Raw genomic sequence first — 22,297 nt, 5'->3', positions numbered from 1 at the left:
GCAGACTGCGTGAGAGAAGTGCGAGAGGGAGGGAGGCAGAATGTGTGAGAGACAGTGCGAGGGAGAGAGGGAGGCAGACCATGTGAGAGACAGTGTGAGAGGGAGGCAGACCATGTGAGAGACAGTGTGAGAGAGAGAGAGAAGCAGACCGTGTGAGAGACAGTGCGAGCGAGAGAGGCAGACCATGTGAGAGAAAGCACGAGAGAGAGGGAGACAAACCGTGTGAGAGACAGTGTGAGAGAGAGAGAGGCAGACCGTGTGAGAGACAGTGTGAGAGAGAGGGAGGCAGAGACTGTGTGAGAGAAAGAGCAAGAGGGAGGGAGCCAGACCGTATGAGAGACAGTGAGAAAGGGAGGGAGGCAGACATTGTGAGGAACATCACAGGTCCCCGGCAGTGATGGACATCACCGCAAGATAGATATGGACACGACAGGCTTCGGCAAAGAATGACCAGAAGTGAAAAAAAAGAGACTATGTCAAAGGTGAGCAGAGAACTGCGCCAGAGAACGTGACGACTTGGGCAAAGCCAACGAAGATGGAGAGAGCACCCGGGAGTATGACCTAATGCACGGGACAAGAGGCCCTGTCGGCCACCCACACAACGACAGAAGATGGCCACCATTGGCCAATCAGTGAGCAGGTCATCAGAAATGACCAACCCTGCCAAAGCAGATGGAAGCAGGAGTGAGCACCGCAACAGCGCAGCATCGAGGCACAAGAGTGGCGTCCTCGAGTGAAGAGATGGAGGAAGAGAACAGTGATCCTCCTGCCAAAGAGTGGTTCACCAAGAGGATCTGGGAACGGACCGGACCAAGAGAGGTCTGTCAGAGGAGAGGATCAAGTTCTACCCGCAGGACTCAGCCTGCGAGAGGCTACGACCGAGCAAGATGCACCATCGGAGGAGCGGTGATAGGTCCATGTGACGCAGCATGCGACCTGTGGCACGACACCACATTGAGGACGAAGAGCAAGATGCACCAGCAGAGGTGCAGCGGAAGGTCCATGTGACGCAAAATGAGACCTGTGGCACGACTCCACACCAAGGAGGAAAAGGAGAAGAGAGCATGGCATGATGCCACAACAAAAAATGAGAAGAAGAAGAGAGGAGTGTGACAGACTGGTCACACCACAGATCGACTCCATCACAGGTGTGCAAGCGGAAGGAAGTAGAGTGACACAACTGAGGTGCTTACTTGGTTAGGTAGCCAATCCTCCTCTGAGGGCTCACCAGAGTTCCTCTGTATCTCCCTATTTGACTTCTGCAAAGGATCGACCGCTGACTACTCCAGGATGCATGCACAACTGCAACAATGTGGCAAGAAGACTAGCAGCAACATTGTAGCGCCTAATCCTGCCGGCCTTCTCGACTGTTTCCTGGTGGTGCATGCTCGGAGGGCTGTCTGCCTTCACCCTGCACTGGAGGCCAGGAAGAAATCTCCCATGGGTCGACAGAATCTTCCCCCTGCTAACACAGGCACAAAACGTCTGCATCCCCTGACGAGTAAGGTCCCTTGAACACAGGAGCTGGATACAGGTGACCCCAACAGTCCAGAAGTCCTTCTGTCCAAATTTGGTAGAGGAAAGTGCTTGCCTCCCCACGCCAGACAGTCATCCTGTGTACTGCGTGATCTGCAGCTGCTAGGGCTTCTGTGCACTTTTGCAGGGGATCCTTCATGCACAGCATAGCCCAGGTCCCCAGCACTCCATCCTGCATTGCTCGACTCGCTGAGTTGACCACCGGCTTCGTGGGACCCTTCTGTGTAGTGTTGAGACAACATCCGTGCTCAGATTTCTTGAATGCCTGTTCAATTGCTTCTGCAGGTGCTGCCTGCTTCTGCATGGGCTCTCTGTGCTGCTGAGCACCCCCTCGTCTCATCCTCCAAAGGGGGACCTCCTGGTACTTTCTGGACCCAGGCAGCACCCATTTTCTTCAACTGTGACTCTTGCAGCTAGCAAGGCTTGTTTGTGGTCTTTCTTTGTGGAAACAACTCTGCATCCTCCAGCATACCGTGGGAAATCTTATGTGCAAAGGAAAAGTTCCTGGCATCTTCCGTTGTTGCAGAATCTTCAGCTTCTTCCACCCGGAGGCAGCCCTTTTGAACCTTCATCCGGGGATTAGTAGGGCTTCTGCTCCCCCTGGACACTTGCGTGACTCTTGGACTTGGTGTAGGAGGCTGGCCTGGCTTGTAGTGGGTACCAAGGGGTACTTACACTCTGTACCAGGTCCAGTTATCCCTTATTAGTGTAGAAGAGGTGTTTTTAGCAGCTTAGGCTGATAGAAGGTAGCTATAGCAGAGAAGCTTAGGCTGAACTTGGAGACATGCAAAGCTCCTACTATACCACTGGTGTCATATGCACAATATCATAAGAAAACACAATACACAGATATACCAAAAATAAAGGTACTTTATTTTTATGACAATATGCCAAAAGTATCTCAGTGAGTACCCTCAGTATGAGGATGCCAAATATACACAAGATATATGTACTCAATACCAAAAATATGCAGTAATAGCAAAAGGAAGTAATGCAAGCAGTGTAAACTTACAATAGATTGCAATAGGAGCACATAGGTATAGGGGCTACACAAACCATATACTCCAAAAGTGGAATGTGAACCACGAATGGACACCAAACCTATGTGAGCTTGTAGAGGGTCACTGGGACTGTAAGAAAACAGTGAGGGTTAGAAAAATAGCCCACCCCAAGACCCTCTAAGGTAGGTGTAAAGTGCACCAACAACCCCCAGAGAGCACAGAAGTCGTGATAGGGGGATTCTGCAAGGAAAACCAGCAATGCAACAACAGTGGATTTCTGGACCTGAGTACCTGTAAGACAAGGGGACCAAGTCCAAGAGTCACAACAGTGTTGAGAGTGGGCAGATGCCCAGGAAATGCCAGCTGAGGATGCAAGGAAGCTGCCACCGAGTGGAAGTAGCTTGGTGTTCTGCAAGAACGAAGAGGACTAGGAGCTTTCCTTTTGGAGGATGGATGTCCCACGTCGTAAAGAAGCTTGCAGATGTGTTCCCACGCAGAAAGACCGCAAACAAGCCTTGCTAGCTGCAAGGGTCGCAGTAAGGGTTTTTGGATGCTGCTGTGGCCCAAGAGGGAACAGGATGTCGCCACTTGGATGAGGAGACAGAGAGGGCGCCCAGCAAGTCAGGGAGCCCTCATAGAAGCAGACAGCACCCGCAGAAGTACCGGAACAGGCACTTGGAAGAGGAGTGAACCGGAGTCCACCCGAAGTCAGAAAAGGGAGTCTCACGACGTCGGAGGACAACTCAGAAGGTTGTGCACTGCAGGTTAGAGTGTCGGGGACCCAGGCTTGGCTGTGTATAGGAGGCTGGCCTGGTTTGTAGTGAGTACACTCTGCACCAGGTCCAGTTATCCCTTATTAGTGTAGAAGAGGTGTCTAGCAGCTTAGGCTGATAGAAAAGGTAGCTTAGCAGAGCAGCTTAGGCTGAACTAGGAGACATGCAAAGCTCCCTCTATACCACTGGTGTCATATGCACAATATCATAAGAAAACACAATACACAGATATACTAAAAATAAAGGTACTTTATTCTTATGACAATATGCCAAAAGTATCTCAGTGAGTACCCTCAGTATGAGGATAGCAAATATACACAAGGTATATGTACACAATACCAAAAATATGCAGTAATAGCAATAGAAAGCAATGCAAGCAATGTACAGTCACAATAGATTGCAATGAGAGCACATAGGTATAGGGGCAACACAAACCATATACTCCAAAAGTGGAATGCGAACCACGAATAGACCCCAAACCTATGTGAGCTTGTAGAGGGTCGCTGGGACTGTAAGAAAACAGTGAGGGTTAGAAAAATAGCCCACCCCAAGACCCTGAAAAGTAGGTGTAAAGTGCACCTAAGTTCCCCAGAGAGCACAGAAGTCGTGATAGGGGAATTATTCAAGGAAGACCAACACAAGCAATGCAACAACGATGGATTTCCAGACAAGAGTACCTGTGAAACAAGGGGACCAAGTCCAAGAGTCGCGACAAAGTCGAGATTGGGCAAATGCCCAGGAAATGCCAGCTGAGGGTGCAAAGAAGCTGCCACCAGATGGTAGAAGCTGTGGATTCTGCAAGAACGAAGAGGACTAGGAACTTCCCCTTTGGAGGATGGATGTCCCACGTTGCAGACGTGTTCCCATGCAGAAAAACCGCAAACAAGCCTTACTAGCTGCAAGGGTCGCTGTTAGGGTTTTTGGATGCTGCTGTGGCCCAGGAGGGACCAGGATGTCGCCAATTTCGTGAGGAGACAGAGGGGGTGCCCAGCAAGACAAGGAGCCCTCTCAGAAGCAGGCAGTACCCACAGAAGTGCCAGAACAGGCACTACAAAGAAGAGTGAACCAGAGCTCACCAGAAGTCACAAAAGAAGGTCCCACGACGCCGGAGGACAACTCAGTAGGTCGTGCACTGCAGGTTAGAGTGTCGGGGACCCAGGCTTGGCTGTACACAAAGGAAAACCTGAAAGAGTGCACAGGAGCCGGAGCAGCTGCAAATCACGTGGTACCCAGCAATGCAGTCTAGCGTGGTGAGGCAAGGACTTTCCTCCACCAAACTTAGACTGAAGAGTCACTGGACTGTGGGAGTCACTTGGACAGAGTTGCTGAGTTCCAGGAACCACGCTCGTCGTGCTGAGAGGGGACCCAGAGGACCGGTGATGCAGTATTTTGGTGCCTGCGGTTGCAGGGGGAAGATTCCGTCGACCCACAGGAGATTGATTCAGAGCTTCTAGAGCAGAGAGGAGGCAGACTAACCCCACAGCATGCACCACCAGGAAAACAGTCGAGAAGGCTGCCGGATCAGCGATACAAGGTTGCAGTAGTCGTCTTTGCTACTTTCTTGCGGTTTTGCAGGCGTCCAGAGCAGTCAGCGGTCGATTCCTTGGCAGAAGGTGAAGAGAGAGATGCAGAGGAACTCTGATGAGCTCTTGCATTCGTTATCTAAAGAATTCCCCAAAGCAGAGACCCTAAATAGCCAGAAAAGGAGGTTTGGCTACTTAGGAAGGAGGATAGGCTAGCAACACAGGTAAGAGCCTATCAGAAGGAATCTCTGACATCACCTGCTGGCACTGGCCACTCAGAGCAGTCCAGTGTGCCAGCAGCACCTCTGTTTCCAAGATGGCAGAGGTCTGGAGCACACTGGAGGAGCTCTGGGGACCTCCCAGGGGAGGTGCAGGTCAGGGGAGTTGTCACTCCCCTTTCCTTTGTCTAGTTTCGCGCCAGAGCAGGGCTGGGGGAACCCTAAACCGGTGTAGACTGGCTTATGCAGAGATGGGCACCATCTGTGCCCATCAAAGCATTTCCAGAGGCTGGGGGAGGCCACTCCTCTCCAGCCCTGACACCTTTTTCAAAAGGGAGAGGGTGTAACACCCTCTCTCTGAGGAAGTCCTTTGTTCTGCCTCCCTGGGCCAAGCCTGGCTGGACCCCAGCAGGGCAGAAACTTGTCTGAGGGTTTGGCAGCAGCAGCAGCTGCAGTGAAACCACTGGAAAGGTAGTTTGGCAGTACCCGGGTCTGTGCAAGAGACTCGGGGGATCATGGAATTGTCTCCCCAATGCCAGAATGGCGTTGGGGTGACAATTCCATGATCTTAGACATGTTACATGGCCATATTCAGAGTTACCATTGTGACGCTATACATAGGTAGTGACCTATGTATAGTGCATGCGTGTAATGGTGTCCCCGCACTCACAAAGTCTGGGGAATTTGCCCTGAACGATGTGGGGGCACATTGGCTAGTGCCAGGGTACCCACACACTAAGTAACGTAGCACCCAACCTTTACCAGGTAATGGTTAGACATATAGGTGACTTATAAGTTACTTAAGTGCAGAGGTAATTGGCTGTAAAATAACGTGGAAGTTATTTCACTCAGGCTGCAGTGGCAGGCCTGTGTAAGAATTTTCAGAGCTCCCTATGGGTGGCAAAATAAATTCTGCAGCCCATAGGGATCTCCTGGAACCCCAATACCCTGGGTACCTCAGTACCATATACTAGGGAATTATAAGGGTGTTCCAGTAAGCCAATGTGAATTGGGGAAATTGGTCACTAGCCTGTTAGTGACAATTTGTAGAGAGAGAGCATAACCACTGAGGTTCTGGTTAGCAGAGCCTCAGTGAGACAGTTAGGCATCACATAGGGAACACATACATATAGGTCACAAACTTATGAGCACTGGCGTCCTGGCTAGGAGGGTCCCAGTGACACATAACAAACATACTGAAAACATAGGGTTTTCAGTATGAGCACTCGGCCCTGGCTGGCAGGATCCCAGTGAGACAGTGAAAACACCCTGACATACATTCACAAACAGGCCAAAAGTGGGGGTAACAATGCTGGAAAGGGGCTACTTTCTCACACTCTTCAGTCCAAGTTTGGTGGAGGTAAGTCCTTGCCTCCGCACGCTAGACTGCTGTAGGAGGCTGGACTGGCTTGTAGTGAGTACCAAGGGGTATTTACACCTTGCACAAGGCCCAGGTATCCCTTATTAGTGTATAGGGTGTCTAGCAGCTTAGGCTGATAGATAATGGTAGCTTAGCAGAGCAGCTTAGGCTGAACTAGGAGACGTGTGAAGCTACTACATTACCACAAGTGTCACTTGCACAATACCATAAGAAAACACAATACACAGTTATACTAAAAATAAAGGTACTTTATTTTTATGACAATATGCCAAAGTATCTCAAGGTGTACCCTCAGAGTGAGGATAGCAAATATACACAAGTTAAATGTACACAGTACTAAAAATATGCAGTATAGTCTTAGAAAACAGTGCAAACAATGTATAGTTACAATAGGATGCAATGGAGACACATAGGGATAGGGGCAACACAAACCATATACTCCAAAAGTGGAATGTAAACCACGAATGGACCCCAAACCTATGTGACCTTGTAGAGGGTCGCTGGGACTATTAGAAAATAGTGAGGGTTAGAAAAATAGCCCTTCCCAAGACCCTGAAAAGTGAGTGCAAAGTGCACTGAAGTTCCCCAGAAGACAAAGAAGTCGTAATAGAGGAATAATGCAGGAAAGACACAAACCAACAATGCAACAACTGTGGATTTCCAATCTAGGGTACCTGTGGAACAAGGGGACCAAGTCCAAAAGTCACAAGCAAGTCGGAGATGGGCAAAATCCCAGTAAATGCCAGCTGCGGGGGCAAAGAAGCTTCGTGGAACAGAAGAAGCAAAGGTTTCTGCAGGAACGAAAAGGGCTAAAGACTTCCCCTATGGTGGACGGTTCCCTCTCGCCGTGGAGAGTCATGCAGATGTGTTTTCCTGCCAAAAGGATGCCAACAAGCCTTGCTAGCTGCAAATCGTGCGGTTAGCGTTTTTGGATGCTGCTGAGGCCCAGGAGGGACCAGAAGGTTGCAAATTGGACCTGGAGAGAGACGGGACGTCGAGCAAGACAAGGAGCCCTCTCTGAAGCAGGTAGCACCCAGAGAAGTGCCAGAAACAGGCACTACAAGGATGCGTGAAACAGTGCTCGCCGAAGTTGCACAAAGGAGTCCCACGTCGCCGGAGACCAACTTAGAAAGTCGTGCAATGCAGGTTAGAGTGCCGTGGACCAAGGCTTGGCTGTGCACAAAGGATTTCCGCCGAAAGTGCACAGGGGCCGGAGAAGTTGCAAAAGTCGCAGTTACCAACAATGCAGTCTGGAGTGGGGAGGCAAGGACTTACCTCCACCAAACTTGGACTGAAGAGTCACTGGACTGTGGCAGTCAATTGGACAGAGTTGCTGGATTCAAGGGACCTCGCTCGTCGTGCTGAAAGGAGACCCAAGGGACCGGTAATGCAGCTTTTTGGTGCCTGCGGTTGCAGGGGGAAGATTCCGTCGACCCACGGGAGATTTCTTCGGAGCTTCTGGTGCAGAGAGGAGGCAGACTACCCCCACAGCATGCACAAGCAGGAAAACAGTCGAGAAGGCGGCAGGATCAGCGTTACAGAGTTGCAGTAGTCGTCTTTGCTACTATGTTGCAGGTTTGCAGGCTTCCAGCGCGGTCAGCAGTCGGTTCCTTATCAGAAGGTGAAGAGAGAGATGCAGAGGAACTCGGATGAGCTCTTGCATTCGTTATCTAAGGATTTCTCCAAAGCAGAGACCCTAAATAGCCAGAAAAGAGGGTTTGGCTTCTTAGGACAGAGGATAGGCTAGCAACACCTGAAGGAGCCTATCAGAAGGAGTCTCTGACGTCACCTGCTGGCCCTGGTCACTCAGAGCAATCCAGTGTGCCAGCAGCACCTCTGTTTCCAAGATGGCAGAGGTCTGGAGCACACTGGAGGAGCTCTGGGCACCTCCCAGGGGAGGTGCAGGACAGGGGAGTGGTCACTCCCCTTTCCTTTGTCCAGTTTCGCGCCAGAGCAGGGCTGAGGGGTCCCTGAACCGGTGTAGACTGGCTTATGCAGAAATGGGCACCATCTGTGCCCAAGAAAGCATTTCCAGAGGCTGGGGGAGGCTACTCCTCCCCTGCCTTCACACCATTTTCCAAAGGGAGAGGGTGTAACACCCTCTCTCTGAGGAAGTCCTTTGTTCTGCCATCCTGGGCCAGGCCTGGCTGGACCCCAGGAGGGCAGAAACCTGTCTGAGGGGTTGGCAGCAGCAGCAGCTGCAGTGAAACCCCTGAGAAGGCAGTTTGGCAGTACCAGGGTCTGTGCTACAGACCCGTGGGATCATGGGATTGTGCCAACTATGCCGGGATGGCATAGATGGGGCAGTTCCATGATCATAGACATGTTACATGGCCATATTCGGAGTTACCATTGTGAAGCTACACATAGGTAGTGACCTATGTGTCCCCGCACTCACAAAGTCTTTAATTTGTGTGTTTGGAAATCACAAAAGGCAATTTTTGCTCAGGAGAAATAGCATTTTGCGATTCCCCATTGGCCTGTGTACATCTGAAAAATCAATTTAGCATTTCTTAATGGACCAAAATTGAGATTCGGTTTGTTCAGACATGCTAAGTCCTTTCGTACATCTTGTCCGTACTTCTTTTTTTTCACTAATGATAAGTTTTGTAAGAATGTTTTATTACAAGAAGGAAAAACTGAATCCGGTTCTGAGTCTTTGTTTATCTTTCTAAAGGACAAACTCACACTGCACTCCACCGTTGGTTTTCAAGACCTACTTCACCCTCTCCTTACACTGCAATTGCCCCACTGTTTTCCTTCCACAGTTCGTGACTTTGCTTTTGAGCCACTGCTCATCCCTCCTTTGCTCTACCATTGTCACGCACAGTTGTCCATTTACTCTTTATGCTTTGCCATTACCTTTTCTGTTAATTTCACTGTGTCTTGCTCACTCTGCCTCTCCCAGTTCAACTCATGGTCTGTTGTCACAAAGGGACCGTGTGCATGCCACAAAATGGGCTGGGAGCTCAAAGTGTCACATCAATAAGTTTGTCCAATTTGTACTGTCCTCCAGGTGCTCTCTTGAATTGTTGTAAGAAGATATTTAACATTCCTGCAAACAGAGTTCATTCATAGAATGCATTCGGTAAAGTGTCTGCTTGCATATGTACTCACTCATTGTGACTCCGTCTTACACTGCAGAAACAGGATCTAAATCAAGAGCACAGGATATGAATTAGAATACTGCACTAACTGTTGGCCAAATGTAGACCAATAGTTAAATTAGAAACATCAACAGCGTACGAAAAGTGGAAAGCATCCAGGTGTTTATTCCAAACAGATCTATCCATACAGGATACAACGATTGGCATCCAAATACAATGTGTCATTGCAAAATACTTTTAAAATGCTGCTCATACCTACTTAATTGCAGATGCTGCTAGTATGTAAAGCGCTAACAGTAGACCATGTACTCTGAAGCACTCTTTATTCCATCAGGGGAATGTTGAGCAGTAGGCAATACCAAGAATATCCCTGGTACCTTGTTTTTATAATCGTCCAAGCTCTCTAGTTGGTGCAACATGCACCCCCCCCAATGTTTCATGGCATGTAAAGTTCATGTGGTTCTAGTATGCCGGTACTCTATGTTTCTAATCTGACCCCAGGTATTTTTTCATAACAGTATGGCATTAAAAAATATCAAGCCTGCCATCCATAAACTTTTGGGAATATTGAAAGAAAATAATAAAAAAGTAATGAGCTCCAATGTATGCCCCTAATAAGCACCTCCCTCAAATATGTTTATTCAAGCAATTATGACTACCTTCCTATAGTCAGCCTTCACGATAATGTAGAACCTTAAGAAGTTAATAATTACTTGTGTGGAAGATGCTGTTTCAAGCTGATCATGGGACATAGCTAAGCACATAAGACAGAATATTTACAAGAGATGGCATACAGGAGAGCGGAAATTACATGAGTTAAGGCCATAATTCCAGGGTCAGATTTGGTGCCTCAGCCACTACAGGACATGAGTAGTATGAGGGGATACCTTCCATCAAGCTTTTGACAGGTACCACGTCCTGTGGTGACGTAGGCAATGACATAGGCAGTGATATGGGTGCCCCTGCCCTGTGCTGACGTAGGCCCTGACGTAGGTGTAGGTGTGTCATGGGGGTTGTGACATCATGGGGTCACGTGTTAGCCACGTGCCTGGGTCCTAGCCCCTTGTGTCTAGGTCTATGGGCTGGGTAAAATGAGGGCCTTCGTGTTTTAGAGCCTAAGAGGACAGGTCTGGACATGTCAGACTTTCAGGACCAAGTTGCTGCTTGAGGGCCTCCTCACAGGGCGGAGAACTGGGAGTGCAGGCCAAACCTCCACACTGCTGGCTAATCCAAAAAGAGGGGTGGGCAAATACGGATTGTGTTAGAGCCAGCCAATCAATTTAGAAGTGCAAGCCTAAAACAGATGTAGCCCTAAGAGTTTCCAGACGTGGGTTCAAAGGTGCTCAGCATATGTCAGAGTCTAAAGCGACCAAGCAATTTAAAAAGTTTTGAAATAAACAGAAGACAGACACTGCAAAGCTAAAACAGATGTAGCCCTAAGTGTTCCCAGGCCATGGGTCAAAGGTGTTCAGCAGATGGCAAAGTATAAAGTGACCAGGCAATTTTAAAAGTTCTGAAATAGACCTAAAACAAGCAATATCCCCCATAAAACTGATGTCTATTTGTAAGCCCAGCCCCTCACATAAACCTATGCATAACCAACACAGTGTGGGCCATATAAAAACACCCCTACATTCACAGGGCTCTTTTTCTGAACTACATACTGGAAGTCTACAGAGCACTTGGGCTTCCAGAGCACCTCAAGGAGAAAAATATGAAGGGCACAGCACAGACTGGTGATGCTAAACCTGTTCTACTTAAGGTCTGTGTAGGAAAGTACCATCTTGCCTGGCCTTTTACCCCCATATTTCACTGTATATATGTTGTTTTAGTCTATGTGTCACTGGGACCCAGCCAGCCAGGGCCCCAGTGCTCATAAGTGTGCCCTGTATGTGTTCCCTGTGTGATGACTAACTGTCTCACTGAGGCTCTGCTATCCAGAACCTCAGTGGTTATGCTCACTCATTACTTTCCAAATTGTCACTAACAGGCTAGTGACCAATTTCACCAATTCACATTGGCATACTGGAACACCCTTATAATTCCCTAGTATACGGTACTGAGGTACCCAGGGTATTGGGGTTCCAGGAGATCCCTATGGGCTGCAGCATTTCCTGTGCCACCCATAGGAAGATCTGACAATTCTTACACAGGCCTGCCTTTGCAGCCTGAGTGAAATAACGTCCACGTTATTTCACAGCCATTTACCACTGCACTTAAGTAACTTATAAGTCACCTATATGTCTAACCTTTACCTGGTAAAGGTGGGTGCTAAGTTACTTAGGGGGTTATTCTAACTTTGGAGGAGTGTTAATCCGTCCCAAAAGTGACGGTAAAGTGACGGATATACCACCAGCCGTATTACGAGTTCCATAGGATATAATGGACTCGTAATACGGCTGGTGGTAAATCCGTCACTTTTCCGTCACTTTTGGGACGGATTAACACCTCCTCCAAAGTTAGAATCACCCCCTTAGTGTGTGGGCACCCTGGCACTAGCCAAGGTGCTCCCACATTGTTCAGGGCAAATTCCACCGGAGTTTGTGAGTGCAGGGACACCATTACACGCGTGCACTATACATATGTCACGACATATGTATAGCGTCACAATGGTAACTCCGAACATGGCCATGTAACATGTCTAAGATCAATTCCATGATCCCCCGATTCTCTAGCTCAGACCCGGGTACTGCCAAACTACCTTTCCCGGGGCTTCACTGCAGCTGCTGCTGCTACCAACCCCTCAGACAGGTTTCTGCCCTCCTGGGGTCCAGCCAGGCTTGGCCCAGGAAGGCAGAACAAAGGACTTCCTCAGAGAGAGGGTGTTACACCCTCTCCCTTTGGAAAAAGGTGTCAGGGCAGGGGAGGAGTAGCCTCCCCCAGCCTCTGGAAATGCTTTCATGGGCACAGATGGTGCCCACCTCTGCATAAACCAGTCTACACCGGTTCAGGGATCCCTCAGCCCTGCTCTGGGCCGAAACTGGACAAAGGAAAGGGGAGTGACCACTCCCCTGACCTGCACCTCCCCTAGGAGGTGCCCAGAGCTCCTCCAGTGTGCTCCAGACCTCTGCCATCTTGGAAACAGAGGTGCTGCTGGCACACTGGACTGCTCTGAGTGGCCAGTGCCAGCAGGTGACGTCAGAGACTCCTTCTGATAGGCTCCTTCAGGTGTTGCTAGCCTATCCTCTCTCCTAGGTAGCCAAACCTCCTTTTCTGGCTATTTAGGGTCTTTGCTTTGGGGAATTCTTTAGATAACGAATGCAAGAGCTCATCAGAGTTCCTCTGCATCTCTCTCTTCACCTTCTGCCAAGGAATCGACTGCTGACCGCGCTGGAAGCCTGCAAAACTGCAACAAAGTAGCAAAGACGACTACTGCGACCTTGTAACGCTGATCCTGCCGCCTTCTCGACTGTTTTCCTGGTGGTGCATGCAGTGGGGGTAGTCTGCCTCCTCTCTGCACTTGAAGCTCCGAAGAAATCTCCTGTGGGTCGACGGAATCTTCCCCCTCCAGCCGCAGGCACCAAAGAACTGCATCACTGGTCCTCTGGATCTCCTCTCAGCACGACGAGTGAGGTCCCTTAAACTCAGCAACTTGGTCCAAGTGACTGCCACAGTCCAGTGACTCTTCAGTCCAGGTTTGGTGGAGGTAAGTCCTAGCCTCCCCACGCCAGACTGCATTGCTGGGAACCGCGTGTTTTGCAGCTACTCCGGCTCATGTGCACTTTTCCATGATTTCCTTTGTGCACAGCCAAGCCTGGGTCCATGGCACTCTAACCTGCATTCAACGACCTCCTGAGTTGTCCTCCGGCGGCGCGGGACTCTCTTGTGCAACTTCGGGTGAGCACTGTTTCACTCCACTTCGTAGTGCCTGTTACAGCACTTCTGCGGGTGCTGCCTGCTTCTGAGAGGGCTCCTTGTCTTGCTGTACGCCCCCTCTGTCCCCTCACGCAATTGGTGACATCCTGGTCCCTACATGGGCCACAGCAGCATCCAAAAACCCTGACCACGAGCTTTGCAGCTAGTAAGGCTTGTTTGCAGTCTTTCTGTAGGAAAACAATTCTGCACGACTCTCCACGGCGTGGGACATCCATTCTCCTAAGGGGAAGTTTCTAGCCCTTGTCGTTCTTGCAGAATCCTCAGCTTCTACCATCCGGTGGCACCTTCTTTGCACCCACAGCTGGCATTTCCTCGGCATCTGCCCACTCTCGACTTGATCGTGACTTTTGGACTTGGTTCCCTTGTTCCACAGGTACTCTCGTCTGGAAATCCATTGTTGTTGGATTGCTGGTGTTGGTCTTTCCTGCAGAATTCCCCTATCACGACTTCTGTGCTCTTTGGGGAACTTCAATGCACTTTGCACTCACTTTTCAGGGTCTTGGGGTGGGCTATTTTTCTAACCCTCACTGTTTTTTCACAGTCCCAGCGACCCTCTACAAGGTCACATAGGTTTGGGGTCCATTCGTGGTTCTCATTCCACTTCTAGAGTATATGGTTTGTGTTGCCCCTATCCCTATGTGCCCCCATTGTAATCTACTGTAACTTTACATTGCTTGCATTACTTCCTTTTGCTATTACTGCATATTTTGGTATTGTGTACATATATCTTGTGTATATTTGGCATCCTCATACTGAGGGTACTCACTGAGATACTTTTGGCATATTTTCATAAAAATAAAGTACCTGTATTTTTAGTATATCTGTGTATTGTGTTTTCTTATGATATTGTGCAAGTGACACTAGTGGTACTATAGGAGCTTCACTCGTCTCCTAGTTCAGCCTAAGCTGCTCTGCTAAGCTACCATTATCTATCAGCCTATGCTGCTAGACACCCTATACACTAATAAGGGATACCTGGGCCTGGTGCAAAGTGTAAGTACCCCTTGGTACTCACTACAAGCCAGTCCAGCCTCCTACAGTGGGAAAGAATCCCTCTAGAGAATTGTTATCTAACATGCTTATTAAGAATGATAAGGCCTTAGCTGGCACATCCATTGAGAAGTTAGGAGATGGTTCACACTCTGACTCAGGGGCACCCCCAGTAAGAGTGTTAGACGGTGACCTTCCCAACCTGCCCCTTAGCAGACCATCTAGCATAGCTGGTAGTAGTGTGAGCTCACATCACAGTAGGGATGTTATTCCTGCAGGCCAGGTTGTTAGGGTGCCAACAGTTAGGGACAGGTCTCCCTCTGTTCATTCACATCATTATTCTGTGTCAAAGCATGCCCAACCCTCCCACCCTGATGACAGACTGTTAGAAAGGAAACTCAATAGATTGAGAGTGGAAGAGTCCAGGCTGAAGCTTAAACAGCAACGGCTTGCTCTAGACAGGGAATCTTTAGACTTAGAAAAAGAGAGACAGAGGTTGGGGTTAGGACCCCATGGTGGCAGCAGCAGTATTCCAGATAGTAATCCTGTGAAAGAGCATGATTCTAGGAATCTGCATGAGATAATTCCCCATTACGAGGAGGGAGATGACATTAACAAGTGGTATGCTGCACTTGAGAGGGCCTGTGTTGTAAAGGGGGTCCCTCAAAGGCAGTGGGCTGCTATCCTATGGCTATCTTTCAGTGGAAAGGGCAGGGAACCCTCACAGAAGCAGGCAGCACCCGCAGAAGTACCGGAACAGGCACTTGGAAGAGGAGTGAACCGGAGCTCACCCGAAAACACAAAAGGGAGTCCCACGACGCTGGAGGACAACTCAGGATGTTGTGAACTGCAGGTTAGAGTGTCGGGGACCCAGGCTTGGCTGTGCACAAAGAAAATCCTGGCAGAGTGCACAGGAGCCGGAGCACCTGCAAATCACGCGGTGCCCAGCAATACAGTCTAGCGTGGGGAGGCAAGGACTTACCTCCACCAAACTTGGACTGAAGAGTGTAGGAAGCTGGACTGGCTTGTAGTGAGTACCAAGGGGTACTTACACCTTGCACCAGGACCAGGTATCCCTTATTAGTGTATAGGGTGTCTAGCAGCTTAGGCTGATAGATAATGGTAGCTTAGCAGAGCAGCTTAGGCTGAACTAGGAGACGAGTGAAGCTCCTACAGTACCACTAGTGTCACTTGCACAATATCATAAGAAAAAACAATACACAGATATACTAAAAATAAAGGCCAAAGTATCTCAGAGTGTACCCTCAGTATGAAGATAGCAAATATACACAAGATATATGTACACAATACCAAAAATATGCAGTATAGTCTTAGAAAACAGTGCAAACAAGGTATAGTTACAATAGGATGCAATGGGGACACATAGGGATAGGGGCAACACAAACCATATACTCCAAAAGTGGAATGCGAACCACAAATGGACCCCAAACCTATGTGACCTTGTAGAGGGTCGCTGGGACTATTAGAACATAGTGAGGGTTAGAAAAATAGCCTACCCCAAGACCCTGAAAAGTGAGTGCAAAGTGCACTAAAGTTCCCCCAATGACATAGAAGTCGTGATAGGGGAATTCTTCAGGAAAGGCACAAACCAGCAATGCAACAACAGTGGATTTCCAGTCGAGGGTACCTGTGGAACAAGGGGACCAAGTCCAAAAGTCACAAGCAAGTCGGAGATGGGCAGATGCACAGGAAATGCCAGCTGTGGGTGCAAAGAAGCTGCTACTGGACAGTAGAAGCTGAGGATTCTGCAGGAACGACAAGGGCTAGAGACTTCCCCTTTGGAGGATCGTTCCCCCACGCCGTGGAGAGACGTGCAGAAGTGTTTTCCCACCGAAAGACTGCCAACAAGCCTTGCTAGCTGCAAATCATAAGGTTAGGGTTTTTGGAAGCTGGTGTGGCCCAGGAAGGACCAGGATGTCCTCAATTGCGTCTGGGAACAGAGGGGGCGTCGAGCAATACAAGGAGCCCTCTCAGAAGCAGGCAGCACCTGCAGAAGTGCTGGAACAGGCACTACGAATAAGAGTGAAACAGTGCTCACCCGAAGATGCACAAAAGAGTCCCACGTCACCGGAGGGCCACTTAGAAAGTCCTGTAATGCAGTTTAGAGTGCTGTGTACCCAGGCTTGGCAGTGCACAAAGGATTTCCGCCGGAAGTGAACAGAGGCCGGGGTAGCTGCAAAAGTCGCGGTTTCCAGCAATGCAGTCTGGCGTGGGGAGGCAAGGACTTACCTCCACCAAACTTGGACTGAAGAGTCACTGGACTGTGGGAGTCACTTGGACACAGTTGCTGGATTCAAGGGACCTCGCTCGTCGTGCTGAGAGGAGACCCAGGGGACCGGTGATGCAGTTCTTTGGTGCCTGCGGTTGCAGGGGGAAGATTCCGTCGACCCACGGGAGATTTCTACTGAGCTTCTAGTGCAGAGATGAGGCAGACTACCCCCACAGCATGCACCACCAGGAAAACAGTCGAGAAGGCGGCAGGATCGGCGTTACAGAGTTGCAGTAGTCGTCTTTGCTACTTTGTTGCAGTTTTGCAGGCTTCCAGCGTGGTCAGCAGTCGATTCCTTGGCAGAAGGTGAAGAGAGAGATGCAGAGGAACTCTGATGAGCTCTTGCATTCGTTATCTAAGGAATTCCCCAAAGCAGAGACCCTAAATAGCCAGAAAAGAGGGTTTGGCTACGTAGGAGAGAGGATAGGCTAGCAACACCTGAAGGAGCCTATCAGAAGGAGTCTCTGACGTCACCTGCTGGCCCTGGCCACTCAGAGCAGTCCAGTGTGCCAGCAGCACCTCTGTTTCCAAGATGGCAGAGGTCTGGAGCACACTGGAGGAGCTCTGGACACCTCCCCAGGGAGGTGCAGGTCAGGGGAGTGGTCACTCCCCTTTCCTTTGTCCAGTTTCACGCCAGAGCAGGGCTGGGGGATCCCTGAACCGGTGTAGACTGGCTTATGCAGAGATGGGCAACATCTGTGCCCATCAAAGCCTTTCCAGAGGCTGGGGGAGGCTACTCCTCCCCAGCCCTGACACCTCTTTCCAAAGGGAGAGGGTGTAACACCCTCCCTCTGAAGAAGTCCTTTGTTCTGCCTTCCTGGGCCAAGCCTGGCTGGACCCCAGGAGGGCAGAAACCTGTCTGAGGGGTTGGCAGCAGCAGCTGCAGTGAAACCCCGGGAAAGGCAGTTTGGCAGTACACGGGTCTGTGCTAGAGACTCAGGGGATCATGGAATTGTCTCTATGATCTTAGATATGTTACATGGCCATGTTCAGAGTTACCATTGTGACGCTATACATAGGTAGTGACCTAAGTATAGTGCACTCGTGAAATGGTGTCCCTGCACTCACAAAGTCCGGGGAATTTGCCCTGAACTATCTGGGGGCACCTTGGCTAGTGCCAGGGTGCCCACACACTAAGTAACTTTGCACCCAACCTTCACCAGGTAAAGGTTAGACATATAGGTGACTTATAAGTTACTTAAGTGCAGTGGTAAATGGCTGTGAAATAACGTAGACGTTATTTCACTCAGGCTGTAGTGGCAGGCCTGTGTAAGAATTGTCAGAGCTCCCTATGGGTGGCAAAAGAAGTGCTGCAGCCCATAGGGATATCCTGGAACCCCAATACCCTGTGTACCTCAGTACCATATACTAGGGAATTATAAGGGTGTTCCAGTATGCCAATGTGAATTGGTGAAATTGGTCACTAGCCTGTTAGTGACAATCTGGAAAGAAATGAGAGAGCATAACCACTGAGGTTCTGGATAGCAGAGCCTCAGTGAGACAGTTAGTCATAACACAGGTAACACATTCAGGCACACTTATGAGCACTGGGGCCCTGCCTGGCAGGGTCCCAGTGACACATACAACTAAAACAACATATATACAGTGAAATATGGGGGTAACATGCCAGGCAAGATGGTACTTTCCTACATAGTTCATTCACTCTGGGGCCCCTGCTCCCACTACGTCTTCGCCGAAGGTCTCCTTACTATCAGCTCAACCCTCACTCTGATCCTATATGCATTCTTCACAACATCTATCTACCCAGAAGTCCGGAAACACACTACAGTTCTTTGTTCAAAACACCATCCACTAACTCAACACTTGCCAACTACCCATCCATCTCCCTGCTACTGTACTTGGCCAAAGTCCTTGAGAAGCTCATCAACTAGCACATTACCAAACATCAACTGCTACTGAATTGGTGGCAGGTTAAACCTTACAAATGCACCTGTCTTGGACTACCATAAATATTAAAACACTGTGAACTATATTGTTGCCCAATATCTATGGCTATACCTGTGCACAAATCATGGCACCTGCCACCACAGGGGCAACCCTGAAAGGATTACATGCAAAAAGATATGGATAGTGCACCACTGCGCAAAGTCAGTAAAGACCAGTAACACAATGTTGTCTTTTAAACATCTTCATTTTTTATTATTGCTTTTTCTTGAACAAACGAACAATCATCCAACGCGTTTCTTCCTACACAAAATGACTTCTTCAGTGCTTATATTTGCATGGTCTTTAAATTGATTGCCTCTCCGTATTATTGGAATTAAATGTCCAACCTATTATTACCCATAACATAAGGGATCAGCCATGTCCGTCCTGGTCAGCAAAGAAAGTGACTGACCGGGACGGACATGGCTGATCCCTTATGTTATGGGTAATAATAGGTTGGACATTTAATTCCAATAATATGGAAAGACAATCGATTTAAAGACCATGCAAATATAAGCCCTGAAGAAGTCCTTTTGTGTAGGACGAAACGCGTTGGCGGACATTAGCAAACATCTCAATGCACAAAACTCTTTGACATCATACAGTCTGGATTCAGACCAAACAACCATCATCCCTGCACCAATGACATCCTTATAATCCTGGACAGAGGAAAGAGGAAACAGAGCAGTTCACATCCTCTTAGACCTCTTGTTGCCTTCATCACAGTATCCTGCCCTTTACTCATCTGCTGCCTACACAAAATTGTAATATAAGGGCCAACACTCCTATGGATATGTTCCTTCCTGACTAGAAGAACCCAATAAATTACCCCCCTACTGCTCCAACACCTACAACCTCATCCATTGGAGTACCACAAGGATCATCTCTCAGCCTGACACTCTTCAACACATACATCGTCTGCACCCATGAGGTCACCGTCCTTCCATAGGCCGATGACACTTACCTGATTCTCTCTCGTTTACTTTTCTCATTGCTGTGGGAGACAGGACGCCGGCTAAACTCAGATGCACAGCCCCCCCACTATTCGCACCATGATCTCAGGAGTATCATCAACAGCCACCTCAACACGACCACAAAAGTCAATGCCATCCCAGCCTGCTGCTTCCATACCCTGAAGGTGCTGAGGGAAATCTTAAAATGGTTCCCCGCCAGCACTAGCAAAACCATCACCCAGGCCCTCATCGCAAGCAAGCTGCATAACGGGAACACCCTTTACACCAGTATGCACAAGCAACTGACCAGGTGACCAAACCATGTAGAATTTGGCAACTAGGCTCATACTCAACATTCCACAATATGCACACATCACACCACACCTCAGGGAGCTCACTGGCTTCCAACACACAAAGGTGCTTTGTTCAAACTTCTCACACACACCTTGAGAGCCCTAGACAATATGGACCCAGTGTACCCTAACAACCAAATCTCATTCCACAAAACCATCAGACACTTCTGCTCTGCCAGATCCCTAGCTGGACACATCCCACACATGCACAGCACCAGAGCCAGCGGTTAGTCCTTCCAATACAATGCTTTCAACACCTGGAACAACCTGGCATTACACATCACTGCACCTGATTCCATTTTCAGTTCTGCTAGAAACTGAAGACAGACTTCCCCTCGTAAGCCCTCCACCAGGCCAGACGTGTTCCTGCTTACAGCACCTGGGTACCTTTTGGGTGGTGATGCGCTTTATAAACAAACGTAACATGCCATAACACATCCTACAGAAACTCTCAGAAAGTGCGTGGGTTTGTGCCATGTTCAAATGGAGATGAAGCGAAACATATTTGCATACTGTAAATTGTAATCCTTAGTAACTCCATGGGTGGGAATTAAAGTTTCCGAAATTCTACAACACGAGCTATGGAACACAATCAAAATGTTAAGTTCGAATCATTTCCTTAACCAAAGGGCTGTGTTTGTGCATCTACTAACAACAGTATACATGTTATTTACATTCAGTGTTGTACGCCACGTTATTTATTTCTGATTAGTTATCACCTCTCATTGAGTTTTCAGCAAGCACCTGTAAAAACCACCAAGCGCTATATAACTCTATTTCAATGTGAGGTGCCTGGGACCTTATTGGTTCTGGCTGTTATACAAACTGGGTACAGTGTAGTGAAACCCTGAACAATGAATGTGACTCTTTTAAAGATATCAGTTATTATTAGGGAAAACAAGAAACACTGATGTTGGCATCCAGAATCAGTTTACAATCTGCCCTAAAAGTTCCCTCGCACCATTTTCAAACTGCAACTCACTCGTAATTATATAAATACATCTTTTTTTAAAGAAAGGGTGTCCTATTTTGCTTGAAGGAAACAGGGCTGCGCTTAAATAAAAGTTTACATTTTTTTCTGGTCATAAGAGTGAAGGGAGTCTTGGGACCTCACTCCTTTTGTGAAAGGCTTAGGTTTTCCAATGATCCATAGATACCCAGGGATAGGAATGGTTATAAATAGGGATCCCTCGAAGATTTGTAATCGCAGTTTAGGTCTTGGAAAGGAGTTATTAAATCATAAAAATGCTTTCTTCTTCTATGTGGAACACTGGATTCCGTTTTAAACCTTAAAAAGAGACACTGTACCCCTATTTATAATCAGAAAGAGAGACGCATTAGAGAGGCCCTGGTAAATGAACGGAAGACATGATTGACAATAAACACGAGCCACAATGCCGTCCTCCGGGGAGAAGGCTCTGGCGGCGCTGTGCTCACCTGGTGCTCGCTGGGCGCGCTGTTCCCTCCTCACTCGGAGCTGTAGCAGAGCCTCTGGTGGCCTTCATCCTTAAATACTACTCCAGGGTCCCGCCCTCCACTCCCTTCAACACCAGGCAACACCTGCAGTTTACCACCTGCCCGCACGATGGCAGTAAATGCCCACGCACAGGCCGAACACTACCTCCTCGGACCATGCAGCTCCAGGCCTGGAGAGTGAAAACGAAACCTGCTCTTGTGTAGATAAACATCTTTATTTATAGACCACATTCTGCCAACAGAAGTGAACAAACAATTGCAATGCAAAAGGTCTCACATTTCTCAGAGTATGAGCTATTAGCAGTTGTAAACTCCCAACCGGGCTCTTCTTGCCACATTAAACCTATCGGCAAAAGTGCAATTATCTACGTCACAGGTGATAGAGTGGAGCGGGGTAACGATTTACCTGCGTTCGGACGCTCTTTAGGTCGATGAATCTTTTGACTAAGTGGGAACTCTCTGTACTCTTAATCGATCAATCACCTTATATCGATAATCAATAACGAACATAAGCAACACCTTGAACAACATAACACTTAACAATTAATCCAGAATACATTTCGGCGAACCCTGACCTTTCAGCCAGGAATAACCACACCAGTTTATTGCAAAGTTAGTGAATTTATTTCCCTATATTAACAAAGCTAGCACAATATAAATGTGTCTCAACACCAAATGATAAACATAAATGAAGATTAATAGCTGTCCATATCGTCGGAACAAGTGTAATCTATGTAGCATTTGAATCACAAGGCATTCGATAATAGCAATGCAAATCACTAATACGATAATCTGCAATGGGCTAATTGCGTACATTTAGTCAGCATAACAAGATCTCAAATTGCATCGTGCGGCATATGGAATCCTCATCTA

At 48.4% G+C, this 22,297-nt stretch overlaps 1 protein-coding gene across 1 annotated transcript in view; it reads right to left on the bottom strand.

The window, feature by feature from the left end:
- Positions 1 to 21,419, bottom strand: part of LOC138273921 (GTPase IMAP family member 4-like) — a 50,429-nt gene extending 29,010 nt beyond the window's left edge. Inside the window, exons 1-2 of the mRNA XM_069218907.1 lie at positions 21,386 to 21,419; positions 9,550 to 9,585 (exon numbers count right to left, since the gene is read on the bottom strand). Coding sequence (XP_069075008.1) covers positions 9,550 to 9,553 — 4 coding nt within the window. The 5' untranslated portion in view covers positions 9,554 to 9,585; positions 21,386 to 21,419. The remainder of the gene's footprint in view (positions 1 to 9,549; positions 9,586 to 21,385) is intronic.
- Positions 21,420 to 22,297: the final 878 nt, after the last annotated feature.

The sequence above is a fragment of the Pleurodeles waltl genome, unplaced genomic scaffold (genome assembly GCF_031143425.1).
Source record: "Pleurodeles waltl isolate 20211129_DDA unplaced genomic scaffold, aPleWal1.hap1.20221129 scaffold_112, whole genome shotgun sequence".
Taxonomy (NCBI): Eukaryota; Metazoa; Chordata; class Amphibia; order Caudata; family Salamandridae; genus Pleurodeles; species Pleurodeles waltl.
This window is presented reverse-complemented; position numbering and strand designations above follow the sequence as displayed.